At 39.2% G+C, this 24390-nt stretch overlaps 1 protein-coding gene and 1 long non-coding RNA gene across 21 annotated transcripts in view; one reads left to right on the plus strand and one right to left on the minus strand.

Annotated features, from left to right (window-relative positions):
• The window catches only part of DNM3 (dynamin 3), a 180834-nt gene that overhangs the window by 73920 nt on the left and 82524 nt on the right, over positions 1 to 24390 (plus strand). The window contains exon 16 of one of the 17 annotated variants that reach the window (XM_032118670.1): positions 3262 to 7831. The exons of the other annotated variants lie outside the window; for them this stretch is intronic. Within the exon in view, the coding sequence (XP_031974561.1) occupies positions 3262 to 3285 (24 nt within the window). The 3' untranslated portion in view covers positions 3286 to 7831. Of the gene's footprint in view, positions 1 to 3261; positions 7832 to 24390 lie in introns of those variants that run through there. 17 annotated transcript variants of the gene reach the window in all.
• Positions 420 to 16189, minus strand: LOC116448376. 4 transcript variants are annotated; one of them, XR_004241914.1, is made up of 4 exons: positions 16035 to 16189; positions 6658 to 6764; positions 4788 to 4851; positions 420 to 4645 (listed from the first exon to the last, which is right to left on the minus strand). It is a non-coding gene; the product is annotated as an uncharacterized LOC116448376 (long non-coding RNA). The 4 variants fall into 4 exon arrangements; XR_004241916.1 differs by having other exon boundaries at positions 420 to 3370; positions 4565 to 4851; XR_004241915.1 differs by having other exon boundaries at positions 420 to 3370; positions 4553 to 4851.

Consider the following 24390-nt stretch of genomic DNA (forward strand, 5'->3'; position numbering starts at 1 on the left):
AGGGAATGTAGGAGCTTGTTGTTTAGTGCTTAATGAAAGCCAGGATATATAATGGATAAACTTGTAGTGTTTTATGTTTCTTTTTCCATTCTGTTCTAGAAAAAATTCTCTTTGAAAAGAGAACTGCCTGGGTGACTGAAAAAAGTGTATACTTTCTAGAAGTTTCTAGTCCAAAATCGTGTGTCTTGTTGGGTTTAAACTGCTGGTTTTGTCTAATTAGACTTTGGGGTTTGATTTACCCCTCAGAAATATTTTTATGAACATTCTTTCTTCTGCCCAACTAAGAGACAGTTTGTTGTTACTTTTGTGGGTTTTTTTCTGGCAAAACTTTGTGTTGCAGCTATTTCTATGTTTCAGTAACATAATACACTCTGGGGGCAGATCTTGGAGATCTTTGACTCTAATGAATACGAGTCATGTGAGAGCAAATACATGATTTATTGCATGAGTATATTTTTGATAGTAATGCCTGGAGATGTTTTTAGTGGGGGGAAGGGAGATCAAGAAAGAGAAGGATGCAGTTGAAAGAAATTAGTGGCAAAGTGATGTTAACTCTCACCTCAGTTCAAGCCTGTGGTTTGCAATTCCAACATTTTGAATGATCCCAAAACAAAAGCATCCATCCTTTTCACATTTAAGAGCAATCTTAAGGGAATTGTGTTGTAGAAGCAGATCTTAAAATGAACACCAGCAATATTGCTCAGGGCCTGTAAAACTGAAATCCATTTCTTCTAGTATTTATTGTCTTTGGCAGGACTATTATCCTCTCTTTATATTAACTGCTGCGTGAAGTGTCGTCTTTGTCTTGCCAAAACTTCTGTTCATAACATAATTTATTCATAGGTTTCATGCTTTTGATAAAGACTTAACAATAACGAGCCAGGTTCTGGAATGTGAAACAGTGAGTTCCTTTCCTGAGGCTGAATGCAGCAATCTGTCGTTTGTGCTGTGCAGAGATGCAGACTGTGAGGAGAGGTGACTGTCAAAGCTGCATTGCTGCAGCTCCATGAAATCTGCAACAGAACAACTTATCCTCTTTTATGAAATCTAAATCAGGTTTCCAAAGATTAGTAAGTGATATCCAAGGAGTAGTCATGTCTGACTTTTTCTGTAGGTATGAAGATTTAATCACTTAATCTTGCTGACTTAAATATGTAGGCATAAGCATTTTAATTAGAATTAAAGGCCAACTTAAAAGCCTTTTGATTGCTCAAAGATTTTGAGATCTGATTTCTGCAAAAATTTCATGTGAACTGGTGAATGATAATGCTCTCAGGCATAGCTTACAACCTCCCTAAAACATTCAATATATTTCTTGAAGATGTGGGAAACAAAAGAGTTAATAGATCAACAGAAAGTTATAATTTTTGTTGCATTGTCCCTAGTACTTATAGTTGCTTTTTTTATCAGTGTCTTCAAGGAAGAGAGGTTTCAAAATTCGTCATTACTACTCTATGTATATTCCAATTAAAAGAAACAGAAATTTTTGTCACTTGAGCTTCTGTGGCCAAAAGAGAGTTTGTGTCCTGCCTTCTTGGCAGTATGTGTTGGTTGTTCTTAGTCAGGTAAGCAAGGTATGATTTATCAGTTTAAAATCCTGATAAAGCTGAGCTACTAACAGACTTTCTCTGTTATTTACTTCACCTGTCTGCTTTACAACTATTTCAGTGTTTGACTTAGCTGTAGCTTTACATGCAGCGCAAGAAGACGTGTGTTTATCATGGCTTTGCTAATGCCTTCTTAGCAGTTGAGGCAAGATGTGTTCTAGAAACCTCTGAGCCATTGTGTTGGCCTGGTAGGCATTTCTTAGTATTTGACAACATCCAACCGCCTAAACTCACTGCAGCTACTAACCAGTAGTTTAGTAAAACATAAGTTCAGTCTTGTTATGTTCATAGTAGTTTCCTTTTCGCAAATTACTAAGCATTTTCAAATAGCTATGTAACTTCCAGAAAAATGAAGCAAGTTACTGAGAGTTTGAGAGATGGAGTCATGAGAGAGACGATGGAGAGCTTTTGAAGAGTTAAGTACCTTTCCTTGTGGATCATGTTAGACACAGGGGATGCTTTAAAAGTGTTAAGTCGTGACAAACACTTCCATGGGTGCCTCTTGGTTCACACTCTTTAGAGATCAGAAAGTTCTTCCCTGTCCCTTCAAGTGTTTGAAATCACAGCAATAACTTCACCTTTGCAGTACAGAACCCCAAAAGAAACAGTGTTCATTCTTTGAAGTCTGTGTTACTGCTTCAGTATGTTTTTCTGTGGGATATTTCATGACTCTTCTCTCCTTTCATGTTCTTGCAATGCTGATCTGTGCTCATCTGTGCTCTCACTGACAGCAGCCATCACTGCGTATTGATCTGTTCCTTTTATGACAGCTTCATTCCAGGCCTTCCTTTTGCTGATGGAATGACTTTTCCTTGGATGTATAGAATTACCCCCTCTGCTGTCCAACTGAGTACTTCAACCTAAGAGAGCAAATACTTTATCCAAGCCTTTTATGTGTAACACTTAACCTCTTGAGGATCTGGTCTTGATTGAAAAACAAAACCTCCAGAACAGCCAACAACCCACCCACAGCTCTCTCTGGCTGCTTCCATGGGTAACACCCAAGATCACCTTGCCCCTATCACTGCTCACATTTCACATCTCTGCAGTGGTTCCCTTTGTTACTTTTACATGTGATATATGCATCTCAGCATATTCTGAAGACTGCCTAAAGTTTGGGGATGAAGTGGACAGCTCTGCTCTCTATTCCCTAATGGACCTTTAAGGTGTGTTTATTAAGTGTGTCTTTTCCTAAAGCCTTACAAAAGCATTTTTTGGTTGAGCACTGGACCAAAACATTGCCTTGTGTTGGGTTTTTTGTGGGAAATGTGGAAAATACAGAAGAAGCAGCAATTTTATGCATTTTAATGTTGCTTGGCATATAGTTCACAAACACTATTCAGGTAGAGTGAGACCTGAAAATGCATTTAAAAGGGTAAAATCAAGAGAAAGCCAGGAAAATTATGAGTATGTATGCCTGAGATGCCTAAGGATGCCTCTGAAACTCTGCAACCAAACTGGTTTCACAAGCCTGATGAAGCCGAGCTTCTTTACAGCTACAAAAATTTACATACCTGGTGTACATATTAAAAAAAACCCAAAAGACTTTGTAGTACAATATTATTTTCTAGTATTTTTCTTCTTCTCTATGCTTTTTCTGGACTACTTCAACAAGTGTTTTAATTGTTACTAGATTAACTTGTCTATCCCATAGGTTCCATCATTCCAGCTCTTGTGACATGCAGTGTGTTTCATCCATGTCAGATGGTTCCAATGAGGAGATCAGAAAACACCCTCGAGTCTTACAGCACTCCCCAGCCAGGCTGCAACCAAAGCACGTGGTGCAAGTTTAGCTTTTTGCATTCTCTTCCAAACCTCAGTTTTCAATGACCTTAGCAAAGACAGAGTGTCAAACAGCTGTGTCATGTTCTAATGCACAGAGGAAGAAGGTTTTCAGATTTTATACCTTGTAGACCAAGACTGGCTAAGAAACTCTAGGGAAATGTACTGGGTTATCCCACAGCTTCCCTCCACAGGTGGATCTGTATGTTTTTTGGCACTTAACAAAGGAAATATTTTACTGTAGACCTAACAGTAAAAATTAGTAAACTGAGAAGAATTATCGTGTATCTGAGAATCTTCTGAAGCAAATTCAGAGTTTGGAATGGTGAAAACTTGATAAAGCTGGGAAAAAGTAATTTGAAATAACTGTATGGAAATGGGAATAACCAATAGAAAGGTTTGTTCATGGAAATTTGGCTTTGTTTGGACATGAATTTAATGTAAAGACTCTGGGGTTAGAAGTTGTTGTCCCAAACCTTGAATACTTGGGTTTTTTCAACACCCTGATCTGGCTAGGTTTCAGGGTCAGCACTTAAGGATGTGAAGGTCTGAAGTGCCCGGTTAGTCTGGCACTGAGCTAATGGGGGATGCCAGTTCTGTTACATGATTTTAGAGCATGTGATGCTGTACAAATACCTTTCCATCTTAATTGGTGGGAAAAAAAGAAGTGCTTTCTTTTATATTCATATTTTTAATTTTTTTGTTAGTTTTCTACTGACTGCTTCTTTCCCCAGGTAACATTTTTCATTTTCATATATGTAAATATAAGGAGGCATAGAATCAGCAGAACTTTCTTTTCTTCTTTTAACATGTCAAAGAATTCTCAGCTCACAAGGCTCCCTCAGAAATAGGCCTGCAAACCAGGTAACCCCTGTGCTCTGGATTTTTCTCAACAGGCACATTAGTGCTGAGCACCTTTTAAAGCAGAGGCTGTCTCTGTCAGGCAAGATGTGTTCATCCCATACCTGTGCACATTCTCTCAAAGGCAAGATATTGCCAGATATTATTTTGCTGGGTTTTGCTTAACTCGGTCTTCGCTTCCACCTTGCAACTATGCACAACTTTAGTGTCTTGTCTTTACAGGGATCAGTGCTGTGTGGTTCTGATGTGCTTAACAAGTAGTGCTTTTGGGAGCATTTTTCTACACAAACATCCCCTCCTACCTGGACTTTTACCTTGGGGAGGCAAAAGAGAAGGTGTTCCAGATTTTCTATTTTGTTTTTGCATCCCACTCATGCCTCACTTGAAGCCAATCTCTAAAAGGGATGAAATTCAAACAGTTGTTAACTCATAGAAACAACAAATGCATCTGACAAACAGCAGCTCATCGTTCATTCTCGTTCAGTGACACGGAAACCCCCAGAGAGTGGGGAAGAAGGAGCCTCCTGTTTTGCAAACCTCCTTTGGTGTCCGATAGAAACACGGCATCCTTGCCTTGATGTTTGGATGTCATCAGGAACTGCTGAGAATGCAAGAGGAAAAAAATTAGTTCAGGCTATGAGGAATAGGAGGAAAAGATGAGTTTTATGTAAACAAAGTCAGAAAAACTTTGGAAATAATTGTTTAAATCATCTAGGAAAGCTGGTGGAATGTCATAGTTATGGAGGCTTTTTGGCAGAAGTGGTATTTATTGGCTGGGTTTAGTTTAGCATGGAGAATGTCAACTAAGTATAAAGTTGTTAGTGCTGGAAAACCCTGCTGCAAAGAGGCATAAAATGCAGCAAGCTGTGTGGTGCACACCAAACCTGGTATGCCTGAAAACAGCAGGTTCACACAGACACAGCCAGCATCATTTGAGTGTGCATATTTTATATATACTGATTTATTACCTAGATCCAGTGGTACTTTCTAGGAATGATTTACCCTAACAAGATAGAGCCCAGACGGATTGCAGTGTTTTCATGCACAGAGTTGTCTCCTAACTCCTATGCTGACAAGATTCTGAAAGTGGACTTCAGACCCGGATTTGTGGAAGGGATTTCTTCGTTGACTCTCTATGAAACATTGCATGGAGGAAAATGGAAACCATATGCAATTCACTACACAGATCTGTTTTTCATTTAAATCTTTTCCTGTATTATATTTTCTGCTAGTAGAGGAGAGAGAAACAAACTGCTAGATGAATAGTATGGAGCTTAAAATGAAAGGAGTGTGGTTTCCTTTTTTTTTTAAGTAAAGAAAAAATTTGATCAGCAGTATAATTTCGTGTAGGATTCTATATAGAAAGAAGATAATTTGTATATAATAGGTTGGAACATCTGTTAATTTAAGTCTTAGTGAATTGAATTGATATCATAGATCTGGGAGGGTGCTGAGTTAATAGAGCTGTACCTACACCGAGTGTAGGCACCACAATGTAAAAGTCTTGATGAACTCTGCACACAGAATGAAAATATGCAGTAGTGTCTGATACTGTTCAAAACATCCTTGAGCTGGTGTGGAGTTGTGGAAAACTTCACCATCTCTGAAAAATCAGTGGAATTACTCAGAGTCTCAGGGTAGATTTACTCAGTCTTGGGTTTAGATTTTTTCACCTAGTTTTGAACAGAAGTTCAGTTTTTAAAAGTTCACTGAGACTCTTTAGTGCCGAGGTAGTCCCTTGGTTTTTTTGCACAGAGTCTGGGCAAAGAAGCGCTGCAGGACAAATAAAATAGAGTACAGCACTTTAAACAAAGCTGAGCTTTTTCATGTATTGGATATGTTATACTTTGAGTTCAGTCTGTGAGTGAAGGACTTAACTGGCTTGAAAGGGAAGTTGTGAAGATCTTCTGCCTCTTGGACTTTTTGGAAGCTGTACAAAATGGAGCTCTTCAGTGATAATTACCAGGTGCTCAGCAATATGTATGTGCACGTGGTAAACACCTAGATTTGTCCAGGGATTTCAGGCTGTATTATCCGGCAGTGTAAACAGCATGGTAAGGAATCTTTGATTGTTCGGGGTAGTAGTGAAAAGAGGAGATGAATCCCTAGGTCCAGTTTTCTTAGATTTCCAAGGAGAACATCTAAATCTGCTTGAAAAATAACAACACTATGATAAAGGGATATTGCAGACAGTCAGGAGTGTTTGTGCATGTCCTGTCAGCCTCACAGATTAAAGAAGGCTGAAGGACCAGTTTCAGTTGCTAGATGTCTTTAAAGAAACTTTCAGTGTTTTCATGTAACTATTACAACAATGCTAAAGCAGCTTCTGAGCAGTAGAAATGCACAGATCAAGCGACAGTACACACTTTATATGGTGAAGAACTGCACAAAGAGCCACTGAGCTCACCAAAGCCATTGGAGGGCCTTTGAGAAAGCCTCAGTGGATTGCAGGCTGATGATGCTGCTGTCATGCAGTTGGTTGAAATCTGTCTTGATTCAGTTACCAGCAAAGACCTGAAGGCACGTAAGGGCATAACCGAAAAGCAAGTCAGAAAAGCCACAAAATGTTTCTGCTGTTCTGTCAGTGTCGTACAACTCAAATGTTCTCTCAGAGTATTTGAATTCTGAGCAGGAAAAAAAATTGAAATGTGATTCAATGGAATGAAATTCTGCATTCCTGCCTTCTGAACATCAAATATAGGAGAGAATTGTTTCTACTTCTTTTCAAAAAGGTGTTAATTATATATACCTGATTCCTGTACTGGCTCTTTTTCAAAATGCACTGAGATTTCTGTCCTGTGAGAGTAGCTACAGACTGATTTGGGGTTGGTGTGGTCAAAGCTTCATAGAAAACCTTGCATTGAGAGGGGGAAAAAAGGATACTTTAATTTATATAATAGTAAAGTGCCGAGTGGACAGGACATGTAATCATTGTATCCTTGTGTCTTATTGACAAAGCATGTAAGATCTTATTTTGATTACTACAGAATAATATGTAACAATATCTCACTCATCAAAATACTAAAGAACTCTAACAAAATGAATGTAATCCTTATAAAATGTTTGCCTTGTATAGTTCATTCCCTTTAAATGTCTTCTGCTTGTATCTTTAAACTGTAAGCACTTAAAAATATTGATTCCCTCTGTGTGCATCCAAATCTCCATATAAAGATGTAACCCTAAATTATAGCATTTAGATACTGCTATAATGAAAATATTTACCATTAATGTTTGGCTTGCACATTGTTTCACAGAATCTTTTTTTTTTTTTTCGTTTCTATTGGGTCCCTTAATTTTGGAGGGATGGGAAATATTTTGTTTTTCAGGTTGGCTAAATCAAAATGCTGTTTTTAGTCTGAAGTTTTCCAGTTAGCTAGGGAGACACATGTTTTTGTGTGGAAAACTTAGCTGTTTGAATGTATTTGAATTATCTGAAATTTTATTTATATGCTTTCCACCTGTTGAGAAATATATGTGGTGGTTTTTTAGCTTTCGTTCATAATTCAAGCCCCTGTTTTGAAACTTCATGTTTGGCATACTCTGAGGTATTGACAGGCAGTTGCCTTGACTAGGAAAAACAATCATGGGCATTTAAAAAAAAAAAATTTGGTGGTGTCCTTCCTGTCTTCGCTTTGAAGATCTATGAGACATTTGATTATGTAAAGTCAATATGTTGCTATTTTGGAGTCTGTTATGTTTAAATATACTGTGCATTCAATTCCAGAGCTGTTAGTGTTTTGTTCATTCATAGAAGGGCTGATAGAAAATTTCCTGTGCAAGAGGGCAAGTTTGTCTAAATCTCTATGTAATGAGACTATTTCTATTCATGGCCACACTTCATTGTCTGTTTATTACACCATCAGCTTTCTTTTTCTAAAAACTGCACATCTCTTGTGATTGGAATAGAATCATAACATAGGAGCTGAAACAAGAGGTGATCAGTGACAGGAGAGAGAGATAGTAAAGTGTAGAGGCAATATTTAATTACTTGAAAAGGGGTGACCGTAACAGATGTTGGATGTGATGGATTACTCAGTCTGCTTATTAACTACAGTGCTACTCTGCTCCCAGCCACCACACAATCCCTTCAAATCAACTTGTTCTAACAACAAGCTGGAAAAATCAATGAAGAAATCGGATCTGATTGCAGATTATACTCCAAAGAGAGGCCTGTGTGAGGTCTGCATAAACCCCTGCTCCTGAGCTGAGACTACACCTGTGTATATGTACAGTGCTTTGTATAATGAAGAAACTCGCAGGGGTTTGTTTTCGTTTGTTTGTTTATTTTTTCACAAGTTGTTCATTTTTCATTATAGACTTGGAGATTTAAAGACACAATGATAATGATTCCATCCACAGGAGGGTATGCTGGAAAAGCATTAACTCAGGAAAGAGAGAAGGGAAGGAAGCTCCATAATTCCTCAGTGTTGGAAACATTCTGAAGAATTAAATGTATTTTTTGATAAGATAAGCAGTATGATTGGAGTGAAGACTGAATCATGATTTTTGCGCTTGTCTTTGTCATAAACATGTATGACCTTGAGCAAATTATTTCTACTTTGGGTTCTTTCTCTTTTCTGTAAAGCTTTCAGAAGAACTTGTTATAGTGCAATGCAAGTGTTTGTCTGGAGCTCTGATAAAGTAGTAGCAAAAAACAGGTAGTAGAGAATGTTTGAAGTTAGGCAGAGACATTAGGGAATTATGCAATAGGAGGCGGTTTGTGTGTAAATTTATTCTGTTCCACAAAATCTCCTGCAGTGTCCCCTTTATGATAACTCCCAGAAGTCCTGCATTTGAACAGCTAGAGGAGAAAAAAAAAAGTCTTTAATATATTGCCTCAGTCTTATGAGAAGAGGTTTACAGAGAGATCATGTTTGGATCCAGCCTGACTGGAATATTATCTGTCAGTTAGTGCTTCTGGATCCTTAACACCTGTAAAATTTGTCTAAGGCTACTTTGAACTTCAGTGCGCTGGATTCAGTTTGGAACTTGAGTGGAGTCTCCTTTGCCATGTGGCTGAAGGCCATATTTTTCCATCTATGTTTTCAAAACCACATCTCTTGTGTCATCTTTCAGTTTCTTGAACTGATACTATCACCATTTATCAATCTCTGACTTCAGGGACCTTCAATTCCTTCCCCCAGGGACTTCCCCTCTTCCACTATTGTATCTGCAAGCCATGATCTCCTAAGAATTGCCATCTAGAAGATTTAATAGTGCAATTCTTTCTGCACCCAGTCCCTTTGCTCCCCAGAACCATTCTAGTCCCACTTAGCCATTTAGCCATTAATGCGTGAATACTCTGATGGAAATCTGGTTTTTATTTTCCTTTCATTCTTCTGTTGTTTTGTTGCTTTGCACTCAACTGGTCATATAGAAGGAAAAACTGTTAGATTGTGGCCAATCTGTCATAATATGTGACCTTTCTATACCACATGGAGTTGAGTTTGGAAAGAACATCCTCTAGAGAGGAACCTGTGGAAATCATGCCTGCATTATTCACCTGCTGCAGTCTAATTTCCCACAGGATTTTGGATAGAGGCTACATTTATCTTCACTACCAATCATAAATGTCAATATTTTAAAGTAATTATTAAATATGTCTGCTAAAGGCCAAAAAACTAATGGTAAATTCCTTTTACACAGGGTATGTGCATATAATTAAAGAAAAACATTCTCTAGAGCCAGGAAGTCAGAAGTGAGGCCTTATGTTACAGTATCAGAAGGTAACATCAGGGAGAGCTGTTAAACGTGTACCCAATTGATAGTCTTCTGTGTAGAATCTGGTAATTTAGACCATGCTCCACTCCTTACGTTTATGAAGGTGTTGGTGATTCATTCTTTTAATGTAGCTTTGCTATTACCAATGAATTTTGTTCTCTTGTGTTGTGTATCATAGCACGCTTATCTGACTGAGTCTGTGGGGTTTTTTTTGGTGAGATTGATCTTAATTCTTTTGCATAGGTCAATCATAACTGTGTTTCATTTGTTTACCCCTACTTACCTTCCCCAAGATAATTTGTGACTTGGTTTGCAATGATAGTGATATACCTGATTTGAGGCAATTAAAATTGTTCAGTACGTCTTGTGGAAGTAAATGTTATTGCAGTAGCCTAGCCTCATCTTGTTAAGGTTTGCTAAATCTCCAGGTTCTTATTTCTGTGGACCTTGGGATGCATTTATGAAGAAAGGGAAAGTGGAGTCTATGACAGTAAAGGAAAAATAGCAGAAAAGATCCTGAGCAAATACTATCAGATGAAAGATTGGAGAAGTGGGGAGGACAACAGTCTTGGGAAGGGAGAGTTGGAGAAGGGAGCAGGCTCTGTTCTGGAGATTTGTGTCATGTGAACAGGTGGCACCACAAGCCTTAGAATATGTTGTTAGAACACCATAAGGAGCTTCAATAATATTGGCAGCCTCCCAGAAATCTTCATATGATGTTTGGAAGTTTAATGATAAAAATTTGACTTGGCAATAGCAGCCAAGTACTCCAAGGGTTTGTGGTGCAAATGCAGGTGTCAGATGCTGAAAGAGCATTCAAAGGTTGGAGTAGGTGTGCTTGAAGACTTGTTAGCTGGTTAAGAAATGAAGGCATTGGTATTTAGTTAACCCTTCAGTCACAGCTAGGTGACTGCTTAGGAATGAACATTAGTTCTGTCTTCTGCTGTGTGGAAACCCAGATCATTAAAATTGGCACTTTGTGTCTATTATACCTGAATATGTTCACCTTGACCTGGTTTCAGCCAGTGAAAGGACATTGTCTGAACACTCCCACTAGGCAATGAGGGGTTAGTCTTAGGAGCTCTTTCTGTATATTCATTACTTGCTATTCGAACTAGTTTGCTAATATTGTTCTGAACGATATTAATTTTGGAACCAAGTTGTTTCTCTAATGTGCAGGAAAAATCCTGCTTTGCTGTCCTGTAATTATCTCTTATAACTTTTGAAAACAAATGACCCTGTTTGTACCTTTCAGTGGAGACATTATGTATTGAGGGCATTGCTAAAGCATGGTTATGTACATTAACAGAAACCTCTCCTTGCTTTCATACTGCTTTTGTAATAAAGTCACATTTCACTGGAAAAGGCTGCAGTCTGCTTTCCATCTCCATTAAGACTCATTGTAAGCCATGCTATGAAAATTCCTGAATGAATGGCAAAATTGGAGACCTGCTTACTTGTTTCCAATAGAAATGAGAAACCAAATTTAGCTGAAATGTTTATTCTGTCTAGTGAACATCTTGAATTTGCTAAGGATATTTCCTTCAGAACTTTGTGTCAGTTTCTTCCCAATGCCAAAGGGAAAGTTTAAGAATTCTTTCAAGCCTTGGACAGCACGGAAAGCAACCAGAAAAGGAGATAGACAGTCAGGGAGGTACTACACCTCTGCTTGTCATCTTCTTAGTGATGACTATTTGGGGGCTAGACTTTTACTGTTTTCTAATGCTCACTACCCTACTTGCTCATACAGTTATGAGAGAGTAAACTACAAACAGTAGTTTGCAAAGTTCTGTTTGCTTCTGCCCAGTAAAAAATACCCCAGTGGTTAAAGGAGGTGAGTGAGCCAGATTTAGCTGAGTACCAGAAACTGCAGGATGTATGTGACTTTAGGAAGTGTGGCAGAGATCCCTGGCTGAATTGGCATGGAGTTTTCCTCCATGAGCTCTCAAAGTAGAACCAATGAGACCTGATTATATGGGATCCTTCAATACTATTTTTATGGTTGTTTTTTGAAACAGAACCAGCTTAATAAACAGTGCTTTTGGACAACTGCTTGGGAGCTATGGAGTAAAAGTATCATATGTGTATTTATCCAGTGCCACCTGCTGAGCCAGCAGCTGCAGTGTGCACTGGGTCTCTTCCATTGTAGCCATTGATGCTCTGATAGTCTAACTCGGGTATAAAGGCTACTTTATACTGCCTTGGAAGATACGATTCCAGAAATTTGTAAGCGCTACTTTCTGTTTTTCTTGCAAGTTGTGCTGGGTAAGATTTGTGCCCTTGCCTGCAGCTCAGAGCTGCTGCTTTACTAAAATGGCTCCATGGTCTCTGGTAGCTTTAAAGGGAAAATGGGGCTTATTTTACGTGTTACTATTTTCCTTGTATTTTTTGTAAGAGTGCAATTAAAATGCTATTTACTATCGGTTGCCCTCCAATCCCCACCCCCACCCTTTATAATTGTTTACTTGGAGCTCAGAGAGCACAGTTCATTGTTAGGAAGAAAGAGAATAATTCAGACAACTTGGTCAATCAGTCTGCAGCTTGTTTTAATTTTTACACTGCCTCTATTGTGTGGAAAATATGACTTTTATAAGCATGATAGTGCATCCATGAAATGAGAGTTTTTGCAAATGTTACATCCATAAAATGAGTAGGTTTAAAAAATTGATTCTGTACTCTTAGACGATACTGTCATGTAAGTTGTTGCAGTGTTTTTAGATATACGCTGTACAAGTATTACAACCAGAAATCTACATGAAAGGAACATTGTTTGCAAAGTCAAGTACTCAGAAGCTAGGAAATAGTAGATTTATGGTTGTTTGTACAAATGTAATTCTCTCCTCTTGTATGTGCTTTCTGCACAGTAAATGAGGCAGGAGTCCTAGAGAAAAACAGTGCACAATCACGTAATCAGATACTTAATCACAATGCGTACACACATGGAGCAGAATGGAGGTTGTATGTGCAACCATAAATCTGACATTCCCTGACTCTCACGTGCTTGATGTTGAAAGAATTTCATTTAAGTTTTAACGTTGGCTGGCTTGGGGTATGATTTCCTAACTTTAAGAAGGAAGGAAGACTAAAAGAGTTTATTCAACTGTTAACGTTGGATGCAACTCTGCGGGTGGAGGTTCAGGGTGAGGGGCTGAACTTCACAGCTGATCCTATTCTCAAGTGATCCTATTCCCACAGTGCAAGCTGTGGGAGCACTGCAGTGCTGGGGAGATGAGCTATGTATGCCCCAGCCCTATGTAATAAACTTACTGTAACCACTCTCTCTGCCTTTTCGACCTTCACCCTTCAGCATTGCCAGAGGAGTTGTAAGGATTAGCAGTGGTGGCTGGCAGGATGAGGAAATTGTCTCAGTGCCATGGCAATTCTTTGTCAGATTCAGATATTGTGGGCACGACAAATGCCCAATTCAGGATGTTTTCCTTCTGCATGAACAAAAGTGAGGCAGAATTTAATGGGTTGGAGAAATTGTAAAATCTCCTGGCTTGAAGACTTGTTTTGGGTTTGTTTTTTTTCCCCCCTGCTGTGTCTTATCAAGAGCTACAGATTTGAGAGATCTTCAAAGATTAATCCACAAGATGGATTAACAATGGGAAATGTGAGGGAGTTAAAAAATTTTAGATTAGTATCATCTGCTGAATTTGAAATGGTGTTGTACCCAGATTGACTCTCTCACAGTTCATCAAGATTTTTGGAAAAGACTAGGTGGTTGTAAGAAGGTTAAATTTATCTTCTGTAAAAATCCCATCAAATCTGATGGACAATTGTTCAAAAATATAACAGCCATCTTGCACAAAACCAGCCAAACCAAAACAACCTGTAACTGTCCAGCTATTCCTGCCAGCACTGAGCTGCTTTAGGGTAAGCTTAAGGAACTGGGCACAGTTCATCTCCCTTGTCACCTTGCCTTGACTGCTACATCACAACCAAGAATTGCCTGTGCTCTTGGACGCCAAGTGGGATTTGTGCATCCAGCACTGTATTTGGGTCACAAAGCTTGCAGTCAAGTGAGCAGATTCTTGGCCTTCGACCCCTGGCTTTTTAATACCTCACCTCAGTTGTGTAGCTCTCATGTGGAACTGCACTGATCAGAAGTGTAATGTGAAACTGATTTTGCAAAACAATAAATTGCAGAGAACTTGAGGAAACAGCTGGTTTTGGTTAGTAAATTGCACATAAAATACAGAACATCAGTAAATGGAAGTCTTGGCCCCAGGAGGGGAGAAGCAATGTTTAGCCCCCTCGCTTTCCCTGTGCTGGCGATTGGTTTGAGCTCACTTGCTTTTGGCCCCAAAGGGGGCTGTTCCAGCAGCCTGAATAGCCAGAGCATTGCAGAAGCTCAGTCACAACCTTCATGTCTGCCTTTGCTGGAGATTGTGAATAGCAAGTTACAGCAGCAAGGAGTCACGGGAATACCTCTTGACAGGGGCGTTTCCCAAGTTGCTGGATTAGCCAACTCTGTAGACCGTGGTGGCGGCCAGAGTGGCATAATCTGCTGGGTTAGCTGGACCCCAGGTTTAAAATGCTTCTGTTCTTGCAACGCCTTATGATTTGCAAAGACAAATAAATCACACCAAGGAAAAGTAAAAACTATCCCAAAAACCCACAGCCAAACAAATCCTAAAATAATAATAATAATAATAATAAAAAATCCTTCTTTTGCAGTTAACACTGAGTAACTAAGTATTTATGAGGTTCACACTAACTACAGCAATAAAATGTAGTTGATATTGAATTAATCTTACCAATTTGATGCATGTGGTAAGGATGATGGTTGCTTCAATCCTTACTGTACCAAAGATGTATAAATTTAAATTGTGTTTTGTGAACTGGAGCTCTCTTTAATGTTGACTTCTAGCTGTGTTGCAGCTAAACCCGTGCCCAGATCCAAGACTGCAGACGCTCACACACAATTAATCTCACAAATTTATGAATGCCAGAGCATGGAGTAAAATGAAAACAACTGGAGGAATGTATAAGAGGAATAATTGGACTGTATCCAGATGTGCATGTGTAAAACATCACTGATTGACTCCTCCCCCATATCCTGCCTGAAGAAAGGAATTTTTTTCAAAAATAAACTGGGGTTATTTGAAAGAAGTTGTGGTGTCTGAATGAAATCTAATAGGCAGGATTAGTGGTAATTAGGTACATTCTTTGCTCCTTGTTTTTTTTTTGTTTGGTTTGGTTTTTTCCAACTCTTTTAGTATCACTGAATTTAGCAGATTCTTTGCAGTTTCAGTGTTACAGCTGGAGCTTTTGCCTTGCCGATTTGAACTGCAGGATAGTAGAGGAGAATCACAAGGATTGCGTGTGTGTGTGTTATGCATTGAAAACTTCATGAGCACTACCAGGCATTTGTAAGTTCTGTATCAGGATATTTTTGTGGTGAAGGTTGGTTAAGAGGCAGAGGGACACTTGAAAGTTTTTATATAGAGAGAATTTACTTAACAGAAAGGGAAAATTAAAAAAGAAGTGGCCCTTCCTTGTGTTGTATTTGCAGATTGGAGTGGAAAGGAAGGCGGTAAACATGCTGTTACCCAGAATTGGTTAAATGTCAGGCTCTCGGTGCAGGAGAACTCGCAGCGTATGCAGTCAGGGCCAGCGTCTTCCCTCTGCCACCGCTGTCCACTCTCAGACAGACCGGTGTTACAACAGGCATGGGAAGACAGGGAAAGGAAGGAGAAAAGCCTAGACTGGAGAAAAGACAGCTTTTGCTTTACTGCTTTGTTGATTTAAAAAGAAATAGATAAATCTGTCATTTCCCTAATTATTTTAACGCACTTTTTATATTCTTCCTCTTCAGTAAATCGCATTGCCCACCTTTAAACACTTGTGTGCTTTCTCAGCACAAACTTTTCCTAGACATTTCGTAACACTTATTTTTCTCTCCAAATTAAAGTAGCAGAAACTTTGGCTGAGTTTCACAAAACATCCTTACCGGCTTGCTCTACTGTCTTATGTTTACTTTGGTTCTGTACCCAAGTAGGTTGAGAAAAAAGAAAGAAATAGCACTGAATCTTCTTAAAAACTGCAGTTGATACTTACTGTGGGGAAGGCTCGTAATGTTCTCATTCTTTTTCTAGTCCTTGCTCACACAGCACTGTCCCTGAAGCCAAGGACATGAAAATAAAAAAATTCTTTGGGGTTTGGACCACGAGACTGTAGCCACCTCCCTCCACTAAAGCCTTTATCGCAGAAGGACGCTGTGCCGGTTTCTTTTCACAAAATCTTGTTTTGGATTTCACCCTTTATTTTAGCTCTGCTTAAAATGGGGTTGAAGCAATATTACAATTTGGCTCCTGTTGAAGGGATGGGTTAGAACTTAGTCTTTCTCTGCTTCAAGAAGTTAGACTTTTTTCCGTCCTCTAATGGAAAAGGACATGCTAAACTGTCCAGGCAGGCTCGTATTGTTGCCAGGGATGCAATACTCTTGCACTTACACTGAATGAGCACAGAGGCACGATACTGTTTCTACACCAGGTATAAAAGTGCCAGGCACGAATCTGATTTAATAGAATATGTGAATATGTTTTTGAACTTAGTGTCACAATGTTTCCACTAGAATACAGTAAAAGATTTTTCTGAAAAATAGTCATAGTCCTTGGATAAAGAGCTCCAGAGGTTCATCTGAAAAGGCTTCATAGTTGGAAAGACTCTTTAAAAAAAAGAAGTAAATTTCAGAGTTGCCACAGCTCGTCGTGTTGCTTCGCTGAAGCTGCAGCAGCTGTCGAGGTGAGATGGAGTTGCCTTGGTAACAGCACATATTGTATAACAGTACCACACCACCATCAAACCAGTGAGGTGAGAAGTAGTTTAAAAGCATTACTAAATTTTTATGGTACGTCTGCTACATTTTCAACCTTGTGGTTGGCTGAGTTTGTTCAGTGTAGCCTTCCTGGAGCCCAGAAAAAGCTCAACTGCTGAATTCTGTTCAGTGAAGAAAAGGGAGGGGGGAATCCCCAATTTGTGTTCATTTTTTTTCTTTAAATGCTGGAGTTAAGCTGTCTCGGTATAACTGTTCTTTTAAATTACGCTTATACTCACAAGGCAGTTAATGCTTTACCTAAACACATTTTTCTCTCTTTTTTTATACCTTCTATTCCAAGGAAGAGTGAGCTTTTTTTACTGTTTTTAGTAATGAAAGCAGGAGATATTTAGAAAAATCTGTTAAAACTTAGCAGGGAAAGCCCCCAAAGATGAAATAGGTCTGGTTCTGTGGTTGCAATACAAATACGGGCATTCAGATGGTGATGTCTTTTGTGATGACACACAGGTACTGTGCTTTCTTTCCAGTTCGTTGTTTTCCAGTCCTTTGTGCTTCCCACAGCTGATTTTTTAATACCATTTATAATCACTTCCCACCACACTAATTCGCTAATACCCCTCCTTGTATATCATGGATTCAACCAGAGAACTTCAGATCTATTATTTTATGAGACCAGTGGCCTCCAAAAGATTCTTCAGGCTTTTTTCTGAATTTATTTACTAACAAAGTATATGTCTTGGTGGAAAGATTGGTCATGTAAATTTTTCACCTACCTTCACCATTATTGCACTTCTTGGTTAATTTTTACAAAGATTCGGATCACTTTGTGTCTTTTTTGGGTGGTGATATTTAATGGCATTAATTAGAAACCAGACAAAACCAGGGGGTAGGTTATTTCATGCTTTTAAACCTAAATCTGAAAAGAAAACAAAAAACCCCTTGAACAAAAACACGGTATGAACCTTAAGCTGAGGGGGGAAATGCGGCGAGAGGAGCAAGTGTTGTGAAAACCCTGCAAATCACAACCACCTGGTTAGAGTAGTGAGTCCCATGTAAATTAAAGAAGAACTGACTTCAGTTGCAATGTTCAAAAAATGAACCTACAAGACGCTGCCCAAAGCTCTAGTTAATAATTATTGCAAACAGCTTGGAGCCAGCCCAAACTGTACAGGCCTGTTGGATCCTCTCAGGGGTTCATGCATACCACAGTGATTATTGCATGCTTTTCCAAGCTCCATTGTGTGTTCTTGCTCGTGGGATGTGGTGCCTCTAGTGTTGAGCTGTGGAACTCTGTGACAGAGCTGTCCCAGCAGGTATGGTCACGTTTCTGCTTCTTGTGAATTCTTGGTCTGTGGGAGCTGGTTTGAAGTGTGGTGGACAGACCTGAGAGAAATGGTTTCTTGTGCTTGGGAGCTGATGGAGCTATAGAATATATTGTAGAAGTTATTCATAGCATACCTAAGTGTTGCTGGAGTTGCTGCTGCTGAGGTTCTTCAGAATCAGAGGATATTCCAAAGCATCTCTCCTGCTCAGCCATATTTCAGGCACCCGTGCTGATAACCTAATTAAAATTCAGGGCTCACTAACCTGGGTGTAGTCCCTTGGAAACAGATCTGTCCTTCTTCCAGTTTTTTATTCAGTGCAGAGTTGCCATGTGCAGAATGATACTCTGCTGACAAAGAGCAGTTTAAAGCAGGGCTTCCTGCATTGAGTTCTCCGGTGTCCTTAGCACAGGTGTTGCTGTATTCACTCTGCCAGTGGTGGTCAGTCTAGCAAAGGATCTTTGATATCTGTGGATTTTGAAGACAAGGAAGAAGAAACTGAAGTAATAGTGATGAGGGAGGAATTTCTCCTTTCAATACCCTTTAAATCCTATTAAACTATCTAGTCTGAGCACTACTTTGTTATTAGCCCATGGAGTTTGTTGTGCAGTTGCACAGCTTTATGCTTCATACTTATTTTGAGTGGGGTTGCATGGAGGCAAATCTTAAAAACCAGTTATCAGTTTGTAAATAATCTTCATTTCCCTAACGTGACATGGCTTTGCAGCCTTTGAAGTAGGGTCTAGATACAACATCAGAGGAGCATGTATGTTACTGGAACACTGCCAGATGGCCTCCAGACTTTTAGTCATGGGTACAAGGATTGTCAGCCCTTGGGCAAGAAATGTTACAAGTATTTTTACAGTGCCAGTCTGGAATATTCCCTACATGTTCCCACAGTGCAGGTGATGGTAACAGTCCTGTTACCAGTTTTTAGTTTAGCAGTAGATTGACAGAATCTGCATTTCTCAGACCTGCCCATCTTTTTCTGCTCCCGTTGCATCACAGACCCACATCTTTGAATGTGTATTTTTACCAGTATTCGGAATATGACTGAGTTCTGCTGAGCCATCTCTATTGATTAACCACAAGTAAGAAACTTAATAACTGTAGCATGTTTTTGGCTGAAACATTTTGTTAATTGCTTATGTTAGTTAGTTGCTTGGGTGAGTGAGCTGGCCTATTAAATCTTCCAGTGGTTTTAAACTTCATTTTTGAAAGGTATTTTCTATTAGCTGAGACAACCAACTTATTGTCTTGGCAATCAGAGTACGACATATACACTGGAGCAAAAACTATTAGGAAGAGGATCAGAAAACTGGTTAGTATGTCAGGCTGGTAGTTGTTATGATCATTTCTGTGTTCTGCTCAGAAGATTTGTTTTTTTCCCCCCTATACATTTTTGAAGGTACTTTTATCCCGATCTGTAGAAAAAAGGTATCACTATTTTTGATTTGTTGATAACATGCCATTGGGGAATTGTATGGTGGTTGTGCTCCATTGTTCCTCTTTTCCATTCATTTGGGGATTATTTTAAGGATTGGATCCTTAAAGGAATGGTATTTGAATTCATTCTGTGTCTCTTTACAATGGCAAATGAGAGACTGATATTTGAACACACTAATTTTGGAAGAGTTACCGTAATGCTTTCTTTTGCCTTGATGTCCTTTCTCTGCTGGTACTGAAGGGATAGGCCAGCATCTGCCCTTGCCTTAGATAGAGTTGTTGAATTTTGTACTGAATTGTTGTTTGTATTTCAAGTCTTGCTGTCTGTCTGTGCCCATGGTTGCCATCACTGTGGAAAGTAACATCCCCTCTTCTTGTGGAATATTACGCTGAATAGCTCAGTGGATTTTGTCCTGATGGTCACCTTGGCAATATCTAATTGGAGAGGAATGAGAATAGTCCTGAAGCCTCATGTCTCTGAAACTTGATGCCATTTGCAGCAGGAATAGCAAAAACACTCTGAATGTCCTCACTGAAGCTCCCATAGGTCCAGCTGGGAAAAGTCAGGCAGGTAGTGAATGCACAGCCTGTAACTCTGGTAACACTGTTCTGGTATCTACCTCAGAACACACATGGGGTTGAAGCACTCTGTGTGCCCTGTGCTTGGAGACTGGTGCAGGTGTGTGTGCAGTCTGTCTGCAAGATCTTTGACTTGGCTACCTGGCTTCTGGGAATCTTGAATAAGTGACCACGGCCCTTCTTTTCTAGTTAGGAAAGGTTACCATGGGGTAAACAAGTATTTCAGGCATTGTTGTCATATGGTGGCTTAGCTGGAACACATCTATTTTACTGACTGCGAGAATGTGAGGCCTCAGCAAGATTAACCCACTGAAACAAGCATAGAAAGAAATCATTTAAGAATGAGGTGATGTACCCTTGTTTTCTGTTAAAGTGAAATTTGTTATTTTTCCCATTCGTGGAGTCACTTAAGAAGTGGGAGAGACTGGGGATGGTATGAGGATGGTAAAAAGCATCAGTGTAAAAGATGGCAGTCACTCCAGGCTGAAAATAAGGGTTGTATAAATAGGAATGTTTTAATTTAATTAATGTGGGATTAATCACTGCAGATGAGACAGGCTACAGGACTGGGTACAGTATCTCTTTTGTTATTTGTTTTTATATATAACTTCTAGTCAATCTTAGGCTATTGATAAAGGTCATGAAAATAGACTGTAACTGATTGGTGTGAGTAGCTTTTATGTGATCCGTCATCTGTTACAAGAGATATCCCACATGCTAATGTATGTTTCTAAGCACATCTACTGTGCTATCTGTTTATCTAAATTTTTTTCTTTTCATTTCCCACTTTTGCAATGCCTTTTTATTTTATTTCCTGGCCAACAAGTGAGAAGTAAACTCAGGGTAGTGATTTAAACATTTTTCAAGAAAGAATAGTCTTGTAACTAAAACATAAGATGAAAAGTTAAAAGCTATTATTGGGTTTCTGATTCTACTGTTTATCTTGTTAAACTCACTGTAAAGAGATACTGTCAACATAAAATCAGACTTCAGTCTGCAATTTTCTTATCTGTTAGATATAAACAAAACTTTACCATAATGAAAAAGCTAAGGAAAGAAAAATCTCCAATTTTGACATTGTGTATCTGACAGCATTTCGAAAAGTAGCAATTCCTGTCCTGAATCAGATCAGTGTGTTTGTCAAAGCAGTAAATGCCAGATGCTCAAGAGGAACTAAATCTAATAGAGTGCTGCAGCCCCCACAGCAGACGGCTGGGCAGCATTTGGCTCCCTCCCTGTCTTACGAAACTTTATTTTCCTTGCATGGGTTCCTTCTTCCTTTTCTAATGCAGCTGGGAACATCCATAGGAAAGGATTTCTTGAGTCACACTGAATTCTTAGTCTCAAGGATACTTGGCATCAGTGCAGGTCATAGCTTAAGTATGTGCTTTGTTTAAAGAAACTTCTGTTTATCAGCTTTCACAGAGGAAATGCAACTGTCAGTGACTCGTTAGATTTCATCTTCTGTTTATATTGGAGAAAACAATATTCACAAACATAGAAAATTAATGTTAAAGCTACAGAATGGTAGGTGGGTGTGTAGAGGAACAGGTAGACCTTACACTACTGAATACAGTATTGGTTTTGTTTGTTTTAGATTAAACTATCCAATAAATGTCTCTTTGATTGCAAACTCACCGATAAAAAACTGTGCATCTTCCCTGTAAGACTTCAATTTAATAATTAATGTTTATAGAGAGTGCATAAATCCATTACAAAATGCATAAAGTCAAAAAACAAATACTTCCTAAGCATTTAAATGCCAGTGGCCAACAATGGGTTAAAAATACGGCACATTTTTGGTAACATTAGAAGCCCTGATGGGTGGAGTAGGCAATGGGCGTTTTAGTGTGGATGCTTTGCTAACCCTTTGCTGTGCAGCTGCAGTACAAATGCACTGAAGCAATGGCCAGAAGCAAAGTGGGTTCTCGGGAAGCTGTATTTCGTGAGGCCTGTTTTTAAAACTTTTTTCTGTGCAGGAGAGATTTAATGTTTTCTGCTGCAGGAGGAGCAAGGATTTTAACTGTTTTCTAATCACTAGCTTTTTCTGGTAAATACTGTAGAAAAAGCATTACAAGTACAGCTTTAAGAAGTTAGGAAAGCTCGTTAGCAACCAGTTGCCAAAATATCTATTTCTACACACTCTACACAAGTTAGAATAATCAAATTAAATGAAAGGTGGTTTTTGCATCTGGTTTTGGATCTGGAAATAAGTTGATACAGACAGATTCACTGGACAGTTTAATTGCTGTAATAAATTAGCAGTAAACCTCATGAAAATAGTATTTTCTTTTTTCACTGTGAAGACAGATACATCCTTACATAAAGAGAAGTTTGCTTCCTCCTTTGTCTAATTGTTGACAACTGTACATTTTCAGTTAGGTTTTTGTAATGGGTAACTACACATAAGAAATCCCATCTGTATGAATTACTGTGGAAAGTGCAGGCATCCTCAGAGGTGGTCAATAAGCTGTGCTGCTAACAGCAGAAAGTCTAGCAAGAAATGTCTTTTTATTATGCTTTGCAAAAATAGCCTCTGAAGATTCCACACGGGAGCTTTGTGGGAGGGCATTCCACACTGTGGGAGCAGAATGAGTGCCTTTAGGCATCTGAGGTCAAAATGTGGACAAGGACTTCAGACATTTATAGCTGTGTTTCTCCCTGCTTACAAAAAAACTTATTCAACAGTTTAGGAACAGTTTATATGGCAAGCTTAATTTGGGGATAGCCAACACTTTATTGGCACAAGTTACATGAAACTTAGAATTCTAAGTTCTTCATTATTTCCATCATGACCTTCTTTGCTGTGTACAATGCCCAAGTTCCTATAGACTTCATGTGAGACATATGAAGTTATGCTTTTCTGTAAATTATTTGCTCCTGAGAGGATGGTCCAACACCCTACTCTACCAAATGGAAAAGATGAGTAGCTACTCCTGAGCTAGGCTGGTACCCAGCCAGGAGGGGATAAATTAAGGCGTGGTCCTTTATTTCTCAGAGCCTTGAGACCTTTGCTTTTGGAGCAGACCCAGATGTTGACCTCTCCAGTGGAAGATGAAGGTGCCTCTATGGATTGAGTCTCCTGCTCAGCTGGACTCACTCCTCTTCTCTGGGTTTGGTTTGAAGTTGCAGTTTATTCCATAGAGTGAGGGTTTTCATGCTGGGTGAGCACAGGGTGTTTGTGCCTTTCAGCTCCACACAAACAAGAAGTTGCATCATTCCTGAAAAATTGAGTTTGTTTAATTCTGTTGTTAGAACCCATGTCTCATGTCCCTGTCTCAAGCACCTCTGCCAAGCTGTGTCTAACGCACTGCCCTGAGCACCTTCCCAAGCATGGTACAGGAGCTGGGACTTGGAAAAAGCAGTTCTGGAGAGAAGGAGCTGGTGGATCCAGGTCTAGACTCTGGAAAATTGTCTGCAGTGGGGTAGAGCAGAGGGGGAAAGACATGCTTAGAACACAAAAGCATTTGAGATGCTCAGGCTTTGCTTTTGGTGAAGACTGTGTGTCGTCTTGAACAGCAAAGATGCTGCTTGCAGTGTAAATAGCAGAGTAAGAGCAGGGCGTAGCTCTAAGGAACTCCTGGGCATTTTAAATCAGGTTTGCTGTTTTATTCCCTCTGTAACTTAGATAAGAGGTTTACATGTATCAGTTGCAGAGTTCTTACTCTTATGACTTCAAGCTGTTGATTTAAAACTGAGGCATTTGAGAGAGCTGAAGGAAGGGGGTGGGGGCTTAACTGAACTTTGCAGTTTATGCTGATGCTTCATTTTCTTTAACTTAATTTTATTTTCCTAATATCTAGCCATAATAATTTTTACTGCTTTGTAGGCTTTTTGGTGAAGAATAATGTAAAAGAAAGATTGAACACTGGAGCTTTCTCAACATCGCCTATTAATGGGTTTCCCCCTCAACCAAGCAGTAGGTCAGCTTTTTCCATGGTGTGTCTGTTTTAGTTAAAACACCTCATTATCTTTAAGTTCTCCACCATGAATCTATATCGTGATCACTGAAAATCGTGGTGATGGTGATGCACATGTTTTTTGTTGCTTATTGCCTTTGGGAGTGTTCTCTGTTGTGTCAACCCCACACCAATATGTGAACTTTTGATATGAAAGAAGACGCTTTTGCAGTTATTTTCTGTCTGACTCTCTAAACAAGAATATAAAGATATGTCAGTTTTCCAGATGAATTATTCCACTAGATCTCTGTTAGATGAATTAAGTAATAATTTTGATTCTGTATTAGAAATTTCTAGCTTTTCCCATTTGTGTGCCATTACTAAGTCAG

Source organism: Corvus moneduloides, chromosome 9, assembly GCF_009650955.1.
Source record: "Corvus moneduloides isolate bCorMon1 chromosome 9, bCorMon1.pri, whole genome shotgun sequence".
Lineage (NCBI taxonomy): Eukaryota > Metazoa > Chordata > Aves > Passeriformes > Corvidae > Corvus > Corvus moneduloides.